The sequence below is a fragment of the Diceros bicornis genome, chromosome 10 (genome assembly GCF_020826845.1).
Source record: "Diceros bicornis minor isolate mBicDic1 chromosome 10, mDicBic1.mat.cur, whole genome shotgun sequence".
In the NCBI taxonomy this organism is placed as follows: domain Eukaryota; kingdom Metazoa; phylum Chordata; class Mammalia; order Perissodactyla; family Rhinocerotidae; genus Diceros; species Diceros bicornis.
Window position 1 is genome coordinate 82,651,299 of NC_080749.1, and position 12,554 is coordinate 82,663,852.

Consider the following 12,554-nt stretch of genomic DNA (forward strand, 5'->3'; position numbering starts at 1 on the left):
AAAAAGAAGAAAGAAAAAAAAGCCCAAAGTTAAGAGAGCTTCCACCTTTTAAGAACAGTTTCAAACTTAGTATCACTTATTAAGAATCAAATAATAACTCTTTTCTATTGTTTAAGGCTCTCTTACCAGCACTATCGTGCATTAATTATTTTGCTTCTTTTGTATTTGTACAATAAATGCTTGACAAAAAAAGCCACATAATTTAAGATTTTTATGGCACAATGGAAAAGTTTCCCACCCCCAGGAAAAAAATTCTGAGATATTCTCATTGTCTTTTCAGGGGAAATATTATATATTAAAAAGAAAAAGAAGAATATAATAAAAAAGCCCTACTTATACTTTATGTGACATGCAGAAGGTTTCAAATACGTAGAACATAAAAGAATATTACATGAGCTGTGGAGAGTTAATGCTGTGTGTTCTTAATTTTAAATTTAAGATAAATATGATTTCAGCTTTGATCCTACATGGACTAATTCTTTTGTCACTCAACTAATTAATTCAGTATGCTAGAGAAAAGATGCTAATTTGAGCATCAAAGAAGTGATAACTTTTTTTTTGTTTAATCAGAGGTATAAAGATAAGTTTTACTCCCATTAGACTGGGTCTGGAGCTCAATCATTTTACTCTTGTTTAGTGCAGATAAATTCCAGAGAAAATGTGCCTTGTTTCTCTTACCTTCTGAAGATGGAACAGAAACACCCAGGATTCCCTTTAGAATGGTCCTTTGCATGGTCACTTTACAAAAAATAAAAAAAATCAGTCATTTCTTAATATTGTCCTTTTGTTCTTTACACGTAATGAGTTAGGCACCATCATCTGTTCTTTCTGATGATGGATTTTATACAAATTGCACGTAAGTTAATTTGTGCTCTTGGAATATAAACGGTATTTGACGTTTTATTTAGAGACTATAGACGAGGCCTCCAGTTTCCACAGAACTTTTAGTCAGCCCTCGCTGCTTTTAATTTCGTTGACATGAGTCAATTTTTCCCTTCCCAGGCCCCACCTGCCAGTGAATGAACCTCAGAGCTGTTTCCTGTGGGGGGACGTTTCCTTCTGCAGGATGGACTGAGCCCATAGATTGAGCAGACAAAGGTCACAGCAGCTGGGGAACCCCCCACAGTTGGTAGAAAAAGTTTAGGCACAAGGTGTGGTTTGGTCTCAGAACACTCTTTCCTTTCCTAGTTTTTGGGTTTCCGGGGCAAAGGAGGTAGAGAAAAGGGAAGGAAAGAGGAAGAAGGGGATGCTGTGGGTGCGCAGATGAGAAGGAACATCTGGCTATTGTCTGAAGTCTGAATTCCAGCCATGTGGTCTGTTTGAATCGGAATTGGGGTTCATGTCCAGGCCATCGGTCATGTCCACACACTTGGGCAGCCTCAGAGACACTCCAAGATCCACTTACAAGTAATAAATACAAAAAGGAAAAATGCACATATTCTGCTGCTTTGAAATACGTAAATATTTAATAAAAAGAAAAGCCTTTCTAACTATTAAGAAAACATAAAAATGCAAAAATATCTACTTATTTAATGCTCCTGTTAAATATATTTCCCAGAAATCATAAGCATTTAGTCTAAATCACCAAGGCTCTTGCCTCCGTTGTCTAAAGCCAGCGAGAACGTATGAAGGCAATTAATCAACGTTCAGTGTGCTCCTGAAGAGCATTTCTTCTTCTGGAGAGCAGGGGATAGAATAACTTAAAACCCAGTGTGGTAGTGACAGTTAATAAGCTTTTTGTAGTCCCTGTGTGGATCTGAAAATCATACCTTATTAGTATCTTTATCTTTCTTACTCACTCATTCACACTTATTTTCATTTAATTTTAATTTCCTGCTTCTTTTTCATATTTTTTCCTAACAGAGTGCTGCTTTAATGGTCTCAGAGTAGACTTTTCATTTGCTACAGAAATGCTCAGCAAAAGTGCCTCTGAAATCCTTTCACTGATTCTTACATGTCTGTCTTCCAGAAGCACCTTTGGCTTGTTTATTTTTAGGAAGAAGGGTGATTGGTGATGTGCATTTTGCTTTACTCTACTTTCTGGACCGTCTAGAATTATTTTTAATGTATTCAGTGTTGCCAAATCCGTTGTGTTTCCTAGCTCCTCTGGCTGGGAAAGCAAATTAGCTCAAGGATTCCCAGCCACTGAACTGAGCTGGAGAGCTGCTTAAGACTACCCAGCGGATGTTTTCTCCACTTAGGCAGAAATCTTAGGAGGTTATAGGACCTCCCTGCTTTTCAATCCTAAAAACAAACATCAACATATTTGAGATCTGAAGATTCTCGGCTTCAGAATGAAGAGTTGCCATGACCACCAATTTTGGATTCCCAGCCTGGGAAGGAGCAAGAAGCAGAGGAACGTAGCTGTTGGAGATGGGTGGGAGGACCCGCCTCCAGGGAAGCCGTAGATGGAGATATCAGGGGATGAAGCTTGTGTGGTTCCCATAGAGCTTGTCTTCGTCCTGGAAACTATAAACATATGCCAAATAAATGTCTAAACTACATAATTAAATTAAAATTTTAATTAGAAATTTTATTTTTAGGGTTTCAACTACTTGACCCAGTTAGAGTTAACAAGAAAGATTTTTAATACTGAGTTTTCCTTCAGTTACTAAAGCATCACCTCGCTCAGTTTCTGCTCGTGAACACATCCTATAAAGCAAACCCTATCTCCTTCTCTCCTTCTGCGTGTCTCAGAGCAGACCTACAGAGTCTAAAATACGACACTTCTGTCATGGGAAGCACACTTTTTATAGCATTCCACCCCTTCCTGAAAAGTCACAGGCATTAGCCATGGCAATCACAGCCTCTGTGGAAAGCTAAAAATAAAATTAGAATTTTTTTTTCTTAATCAAGATTAATTTACCACAAACACAAATCTGTTCATTATTCCATCAATAATATTAACATAAAACTAGACAATGCCCTTAGGTACCCCAAAAATGGGGAGGTGGGGAGAAACTCTAATTGGTCAATTTTCACTGAGTATTTATCAGATTCGTTAACTCTCAAGTACAATGGGAACATCTGAGGTAAACAAGTAAAAACCTTGGTGACACACATTTTAGAGAGACGCAATAGCTGAAGCTCAGAAAACCACATAAGATTACAATACATGGAAGTTAATTTCGTCAGCATATGCATATGCTAATTCAGAACCCAATTCAGAATACATCAGACAACAGAAGCCTCTTATGGGTGCATTGCAGAATGCACTATGGAAATATGGTCAAAGGTCTATGCACTTCTCTGCCCCCCATCTTGCTTGAGCTGTTTCAAACTGTATTATTTATAAAATGATAAGACAGTATCATGTGTTGTTTACATGTCAGCTAGTTACAGGGAGGATGAACCGTTATCCAAGTCTAGAAAATATAGTGACTGTGAGGTTGGTGCGTTTTCACATCTGACATCATTCCGCAGATTTCTAAGTTCAATATTAGCAATGACGGGATCTTGTTGGCTTTTCCAAATGCATCACTGACTCCCAAAGATATTTCCTGATTGTAGAAGGAGAGAGACATTCTGCTTCAGACTTTCAGTTCTCCTTGGATTCATAGCTCACCACTAATCTGGAATAAGAGTGTCTGCACCTTTTCCTTGCCTGACTTTTTGGTCGTCATAGGCCGTCGCTCAGGACTGGTTTCCGCAGTGTGTGTCCCCAGTGGAAGAAGAGTGGGTGCTAGTAGCTACGTGAACTGCCCAGTGGGATCTAGGAGGAAAATTGCAGTCAGACACTACTTAGCAGAATTACGAAGTGAATTAAATGAGAGGCTAGACACGGAAAAAGCCGGAGATAGAGCTATACCTATTGTGAATTTGGATCATTTGTCAGGGCACATGGGAATCCGGGAAGGATTTGAAAGTCCTCATTATCTAGAAAACTCAAGGAAAGAAACAGAAACAAAAGAAAATATTTGCTGAGAAATTAGGGGATAACTACTAATAATTAAATTAAAATCCTTATTGTATAGAAAACAGTAGGATGCTGGGGGCTTGTTGAGTTACCTGGATTGAGGAGTTAGACATTTACCTGACAACGCTGTTGTTAATGGTTCAGTTCCATGTGCATAATCCGTGTGATGTGTGATGTCTGCTCAGTAAATGACTGAATAAAGGAATGAACCGTTATTCAATTTTGCTTGCCTACCTAGGCAAAATAGCAACCTGAGTGAGGTGTGGTTTTGGTATTTTTCTATAACCCTTTCTGAGGTTCTCTTCCACTTTGTGTATTCTATTTTCTTTGATTTTTAAATTTGTATCAGGAAATCTCATTTTATAGATAGGAACCATTTCTCTTATACATGTTACATCATATTCACTGATAAATTAATTACTTGGGAACTCCTCCTCTTCCCCTTAATCAGCTGTATAAACAAACTCGTTTCCCCTCCTAGCTGCTGCTTTTTCTGAGTCTCCTTCCGTTTACCTAAGGCCAGTCTCTCCAGAGGTTCTGTATATCTCTTTCCTCTTGCCTTTTCAAGAACTTTGTTTTCCTTTACCAATGTTCACAGCAGCGTTATTCACAATAGCCAAAAGGTGGACACACCCAAATGTCCATTGGCAGATGAAGGGAGAAACAAATATGATATATACATACAATGGAATATTATTCCGCCTTTAAAAAGAAGGAAATTCTGATTCATGCTACAACATAGATGAACCTTGAAGACATTGGGCTAAGTGAAATAAGCCAGACATCAAAGGACAAATATTGTATGATTCCACTTATATGAAGTCCCTGGAGTAGTCAAATTCATGGAGACAGAAAGTAGAACAGTGGTTACCAGGGACTGGGGTGGGGGAGATGGAGAGTTACTGTTTGGTGAGTACAGAATTTCAGTTTGGGATGATGAAACGTTCTAGAGATGGATGGTAGTCGATAGTTGAACAAAATGTGAATGTACTTAATGCCACTTAACTGTATACTTAAAAATGATTAAACTGGTAAAATTTACCAGCCTAAAAAGGAAAATAACTTGATTCTCCTCTATCTTCCATCTTCAACCTCTCACACTCTCTGGCGTTTCTTCCTATGAGCAAACGAAAGTCCTCCAGTATCTGCCAAATTGGAAACCTCCTTCTTCAACATCCCACCCCATCTCCAGCAACCACCCTATCAGCCAAACTTCTTGAAATGGTTGTACACAGACACACACACACACACACACACACACACACACACACACACACACTGCTACACTTTCCTGCCATTTACTCTTGAGATCTTTCCTGCCTGCCTTCTGCTCACATCACTCCACTGTACCTTGCCAAGGGGATGAAATTGCCAAATCTGATGCGCCCCTCACCTCTCCGGACCCTGCCGGCCTCCCGGTGTGTGACCGCGCCCCTCACCTCCCCAGACCCCTGCGCAGCCTCCCGTCTGTGACCACAACCCCTCGCCCCCCTGGACCCCTGCGCAGCATCCTCGTCTGTGACCACGCCCTCCTCCCTTGCAGCATGCTTCTCTTGGACATCTTGCACAGCGTCCTGCTTTTCTTCCTGTCCATCTGGCTGTTCTTTTTCTGTCTATTTTGTACACACACACGCACCTGCCCTTCTAGCCAACCTTTAAATGTTACAATTCCTCAGGACGTTGTCCTGGTCCTTGGCCCATCCATCTGGATTTTCCAAAGGCATACTAAAATAACCATGTTTAAAAGTGAACTTATGATGCCTCTCCGTTGACCCACCATGTCCAAATCGCTGTCTCCCCTTCTCAATGGCCACCAGTCATCTGTCAGGAGAGAGGGAGAATCTCCCTCTGCTCTTTTCCTTAAGGTTCTTATGGCTGGCCAAATAATTAACAAGACAGGTTAGCAGGAGAAAATAATACCAAGTTTAATAACATGTATACATGGGACAAAGCAAGGACACTGCGTTTCTCCACACAATAGCAGAAATTCTCGTCTTAAATACCATGTTCAGCCAACGACAAAGGAGGATGTTGGGGGTGGGGGAGTCAGTTATAGGAGATTACCACTAAAGCACAGTAAACAAGAGTAAGGTTATTATGCAGATTTAAGGCCTCAGCTTCCACATTGATAAGTCTCTAGAAATGAGGCCATCCCCCCTCTTCCCAATACAGAGAGGGAGATACCTTTACAAATGGAGATTTCCCTTATAAATGTAAATGTTTGTCTGGCAACTCCTTGCAGTGCCATCCAGAGAATGTGGCCAGAGAGACAGAACTTCTGAGAAGATGGGCTTGTTGGTGTCTTTTCTATTGTAACATCTATTTTACATTATATTACAGCCATCAGATAGAAGATCTGTTCCAGGAAGGAGCCACCATGTCAAATTCTTTAGGCAGTTAGTGGGGGAGGTCAAATGTCCCTCAGAGAAAACAATCAAGGTAAAGAGATAGATTTCAGGGTGATCAAATCTTGACCTCCCACACATCCAAGCCACCATCATCTTTCACCCACCCTCTTGTCAAAGGCCCCATCAGCTTTACTGCTTTTACTTGCTGCTTTTTACTTCAGCAACCAGGATGGTCTTACACTAAGATGTACAGCATGTTGTATCACTTCTGCTTAAAATGACTTGGTTACTCCTCTGTTTGTCTTCCACCAACTCTTTAAATCTACCAGATTCCTTGTCGAATTTCTCTATTCCTTGAATTAGTAAGAAATGACCTACTGCCTCTCTTAGACTAAACTGCAGGCTTCTCTCAGACCTGCGCTCTGTGGTCCGTGCTCCTTTCCCTCCGAATCCTGTGCGAGTATTCTCCCTTTCTCCTCGCTTAAGCTGCTGGGCCTTCTTTCACTGCTTGAAATGCACTCGCCTTTCCCGTCCCCTGTCCTCTGCGTGTGTTGTTTCCTCCACCCACGAGGCTTATCTGCCACCTCTCAACCTTAGAGTCTCCGTTTAAATGTCATTTCTTCGTTGGTGACTTCCCCAACCAGTCAATTTCCTACTATTGTCTCTCCTAACACCCTTCATAGCATTTTTCACAACTTACAATTATATTTATACTTGGTTGGTGACTGTCTTCTCTATGAGAATGTAAATTCCATGAGAGCAGTGTCTGGTTTTGTATCCCAATACAATATCAACTACACCAAGTGCTTATGACGATGCCTGACACAGAATAGATGCCTAATAAGTATTTTTAAAACAAATGCAGGAATGAAAGTAGAAAGCAAGCAAGCAAGCTAATTTTCCATGAAGCTGTTGCATGTAACCTCTCTATAGAAACAGGGACAGGTGTTTTAAGCAAACTTATAATTCATGGAAATCTAAATTTACATAAAGCGTATGTTGAAAGGTGATTTTTCTGCTTTACAAAAAGATCCATCATAATATTCTTTAAACAGGCTTCCCAGGTACATGGAAACTAAGATTTTATTGATTAAAACCACATGTTTGCACAGAATTCTTCAGGAAAATATCTTTTATATAAAGCAAGGTTGACCTATAAGCAATTTCCTTAAGGCGCCCAGGCCAGAATGGCCAGCTATCAAATTTCCTAGGTATAGATAATGGGAGGCCTGGAATGCAGGGGAAATTTGAAACCCTAGGATGCAAAGCAGTAATTTCAGCCATTTGGGGTCTGCATGGCTTTTCTCACAAAAATAGCTAATGGGGAGATGAATCCATGTATCTGGATCTCTCCAGCTCCTCTTTTTGTATGTCAGTGAAAGTAAGAGTGGCTGTGAAATGACCCCCAAAGAGGCTGCTATGGAAAGGAGAAGAAAGGCTTGTAAAATTCACCAAACTGATGCTTTTCTCCCAGCTCCCCCCGCCACCACCACCACCACTGATAATTAAGTTGTCTGATTGTAAAACGGAAAACAAGGTTTTAGTGTCTTAATAAATAAAATTCAGTTAACTTCTCTGGGTCTCAATTTCCTCATCTCAGCAATGTGGGAGTCTTTTTGAAGATTATTGTTTTATAATTTTGTTCTTGAACCTACCAAAACTTTACAAATAAGGTAATTTGTGACTGTTCTCTCTGTCTAATGAAATAAATTTCACAGCAATTTCTGCCTTTCTTATTGGAAACTTTAATAAATCACATGAACTTTAAATCAAAACATTTGTAATATTTGTGGAATTCGTTAATTTGACTATTATTGATGGTTCTTGCTAAGAAGAAAATGCTTTGCAGAATTTCCTTACAACTAACCTTTCTTTATTAAACGTGTTCTGCCATGATGGAAGCACAGAGAGTAAGCTACCCCTGAACTGCAGTACCAGCAGGTTAGCTGCAGGAAGGAGAAACAATCTGTCGGTTGCAGTGATAAAAGATCAAGGCAGACTTGGGCATAGGTTAGTTTCACCCTTCAAAAGAAGACTACTTTCATCTCAGAAAATCCAGAACCTCCAAATTTAGAAGAAACTATTTGAGACGTGGAGAAAAACAAACCTAATATCTATGGAGTTTTGGGCAACATTTTTGCCCTTATCAGGTTCCTGAGGCATTATTCTACCCTCATTCCCCACCATATTTTTTTTTTTTTTTTGCTGAAATATTACTATATTTGATGACATTTGGGGGGGAATTTTTTCTCTAAGTGATGTACGAAGGTATTAACTTAGGGAATTTGGGGTAATCGTGTTGACCCCTGAGCCTCTCCTGCGTGGGTCTGAAAAGCTGATGAGTGTGTTCAGGGAAACACATGATGTAGCATGTCTCCTGCTTTGTCGGTTGAAGAGAGATCTTGAATGTATCAGCCAATCAGAGTCATATTTGAAACTGAATGTTCTTATATTTTGTCTGTATTTTTTCTCTCCTCCATATTTACTTCTATAAATGATATCCGGTCATTTCTTCAGTGAGAAAGAGGAGTAGATGCAGAGAGGGAGGCAGGAAAGAGAGGAAGAGACCAAAAAAAGTAGGCTGGGCTTGATGGCGTTAAAAGCTAATAGTTGATCAACCAAAATCCCAAAACTGCCCTGGATACAGCAAAAGAATTACAGTAGGAGCAGAGGCAGATGGAGGGATGGCAATGGGGAGAGAGAAAGGTCATGCAAAAGAATTTGCTAATTGAAATTGTAAATTGAAAAATATGCAGAAGAGTCAAGTCTGGGAGAGGCTTCTGAGGAAAGCAGGATGCAGTCTGTACTGTGATAACAACAGAAATAGGAATATTAGCAGTGACGTCTTCTACATGTGATTTTCAGAGCTGCCACTTGACTAACAGACTCTGCTTTGGATTGAAACCAATCCAGAAAGAAATAAATATTTACCCACTTTTAGGATTAACTGAAGAATAGGCATAATTGAGTGACTTTTTTCCTGATTATTAGCAGAGCATCAAGTCATTTTCTTTTTCATGTGTGTTGATACCAAGACCATGGGAGATTGCTTCTGAAGAAAGTATCTGTTGGGAATAATGCCTGTCCTTTAAGAATGTGTCCTAGTAATAATTTAATTGCAGTGTTTTTTTTTTTTTTATTTCAAATGTGCAGTTTTATTTTCCCAAAAGTGCCAAGGAAACACAATGTTCTTTTAAAGTATCATCATTGCAAGGAACCCTCGTGCACTGTTGGTGGGAATGCAGATTGGTACAGCCACTATGGAAACAGTATGGAGGTTCCTCAAAAAATTAATAATGATCTCACTTCTGGGTTTATATCCAAAGAAATTGAAATCAGGATCTCGCAGAGATATCTGCACTCCCATGTTCATTGCAGCATTGCTCACAATAGCCAAAATATGGAACCACCCTAAATGTCCATCAACAGATGAATGGATAAAGAAGATTTGGTATATGTGTGTGTATAGACAGACAGACACACACACACACACACACACACGTACACAATGGAATATTATTCAGCCACGAGAAAGAAGGAAATCCTGCTGTTTGCAACAGCTTGGATGGACCTTGAGGGCATTATGCTAAGTGAAATAAGTCAGACAGAGAAAGACAAATACTGTGTGATCTCACTTATATGTGGAATGTAAAAAAAGACAAACAGAGAAACAGAGAAGAGTGGTGGTTACCAGGGGTTGGAGGGTGGGGAATGCGAAGATGTTGGTCAAAGGGTGCAAAATTCTAGTTGTAAGATTAACAAGTTTGGAGATCTAATGTACAGCATGGTGATTATCCTTAATAACACTGTATCATATAATTGAATGTTGCTAAGACAGTAGATCTTAAATGTTCTCACCACAAAAAAGAAATGGTAACTATGTAATGGGATGGAGATGGTAGCTAATACTGTGGTGGCAATCATTTTGCAACTTATAAATGTATCAAATCAACACATTGTACACCTTAAACCTACACAATGTTATGTGTCAATTATATCTCAACAAAGCTGGAGGAAAAAGAGTAATGTATCATAATAGCCACTGTGCTCAGTTAACCACAGATACGGTGGCTCCAAGAAGTGCTCTGAGCGCACTGACCCTGGGCTGACTTAGGAAGTGGGGCTACAGGAGAGAGTGGATGTGGCATGAAGGAAGAGTGCAGTGTAGGGGGCGACCGGAGTCCCTGCCTTGAACTTATTGGGTGGTCTTGGCCAAGGTCCGAGTCCTCCCAGAGCCTTGGGTTCTTCATTTGTAAGATGAGAGTATTGAACCTGGTGTCGAGTGAGATCCTTGCGGCACCATCATTATAGAATCCCGTGAGTTTAACTTGGAATGTCCAGGCCGTCTGGAGCTCTGGAGCCCCGTTTAGGAGGTCAGTTTTTGGTTATATATTAATGATAACCTTTCAGTTCTTTAATCTCTACTGAATTAATGGTTTGAAATTTTTAGTCTTTAGTCACATGATTTTGTGCCTGCTGCACAATCAACATCTGAGTGGAAAGAGGGAAGGAAGGGAGGAAAGGAGAGGAATCCAGTAACAGTATTATTTTTCTGCTTTTGATATCTTATTTTACTTCCATTTTATGCATAAGATCTTGTATTACTTAGAATAAAGCATTATGGTTTAATGAGTTCATCTAATAAATATCTTAAATTTACCACAAAAAACAATGATTATTAACAACCATCTTCTTCATGTTTCACTAGATTTGGAAAGAAGAAAGAGGATAAGGGTGGGAAGGTGGAACAGAAACACCCTCTGCAGCACAAGCACGGTGGCCTGAGAGAGGAGGAGCTGGAAACAATGAGGGAGGAACGTGCAAGGTGAGCAGGGGTGCTGGGCCCCCATCTTTTCTGAGCCAGCCTCCCTGTTTAATTTGGTTACTGTGTCCATCAACTGAGAAATGTTATTTCGAGAAGTGTACAGGTTGACTGATACAAAAGGAAAGGTACTTGATATAAAAGGAATCTGCCTTTCTGGGGAATTTTTGCTATATTTTGAGAAGAAATGTAACTTCAAGTTTATATTATATCAGTCCTTATAATTCCAAAATATGCTACCCCTGGTTTTGACTATATCAATGCATATTTTCCCTATGGTTTAAACAATGAGTTTTTTTTTTTTTTTTAAATAAAAGGGTCGTTTTGATATTGATGTTTAGAACGATCAGATTTCCGTAGTCTGTTCCTAATTTTTGTCAAGCTGTTGTATGCCTTCTTAATTTTATTCTGCTAAACCCATTTGGGTGCTGTAATTTGAGAAGCACATGTCCTTCATTTCTAAAAAGCCGGTGTCTTTTGTTAGGCTATCAGCACGTTACAGAGGACGTCGCCCATCTGTTAAAGGGCTGGTTTCATTTACTGAAATAATGATGGTTTGCAAGGGCTGAGTTCTCCTGTTTGAGGAGCTTAATGTTCCATTTGGACAAGAGGTCCTTCACATGTCTTTGATGTTAACTCTGGCACTATCTCAAGTAGATGTGTAAATGTCTGATTTTGAAACATGTAATTGAATATTCATATTTATCCTGAAAAGTCTTTGCCTTCACAACGACTTGAAGCTTGGAGAAAGACTGAGATTATGACGCATTATGACGCATATAATTTTAAGTATTTGATTCTGACTTCGTCATGTATGAAGTCAGATGGTCCAATGTTTCCCTTGCTTATTAGTCACAATAGTTCTTACAGGTTTTAAAGAGTCAGTTCTTGTGCATATTTTAATACTTTAGTTCATGTACTAAGAAAATCAGACTTATTCATGGGAATTTCTAGCACAGAGCAGGCTGAGTATCTACCGTTAACTTTTCATCGCTGTCTTGTAGTCTATTCCCACTGAGAAGGCTGTCTTTATCAGTGGTGAGGAAAAAACCTGTTTAGTCCTTTCTCCTTTGTGAGAGGTTGGTGAGCTCAGTCCCGGGGTCGGTGGAGCCGCTCTGAGGAAATCAGGTACTCTCCATTGTTGTTGGCTGCTCCCCTGACAGCTGCCCCAGGAGAGGAACAGTAACTCCTCCATCATAGCCCAAGATTCAGGAATCTTGTAATGTGAAATGGAATTCAGGCTGAGATTTTAAAGCATATATTGGCTAAGACCTCTCTGTGGTGAGTCCACACCGTAGATCTTGCTGCTCCCCTGACTTCTCTCACTGAGGCTCTGCATCCTTGCCTCGTCTTCAGGAAACTGAGCTGTTTGCTAGAATGAAGACTTCCCTTTTTTGCAGCTTGATACTTGCTTAGGATTGGGGGATTCACTCTTAGTAGCTAGGGAACTGTGTGCCAGCTAGAAAAT

General features: G+C 39.9%; 1 protein-coding gene across 1 annotated transcript in view; it reads left to right on the forward strand.

Moving 5' to 3' along the window:
• Nucleotides 1–12,554, forward strand: part of PARD3B (par-3 family cell polarity regulator beta) — a 931,426-nt gene that overhangs the window by 738,922 nt on the left and 179,950 nt on the right. The window contains exon 19 of the mRNA XM_058549666.1: nt 10,973–11,089. Coding sequence (XP_058405649.1) covers nt 10,973–11,089 — 117 coding nt within the window. The remainder of the gene's footprint in view (nt 1–10,972; nt 11,090–12,554) is intronic.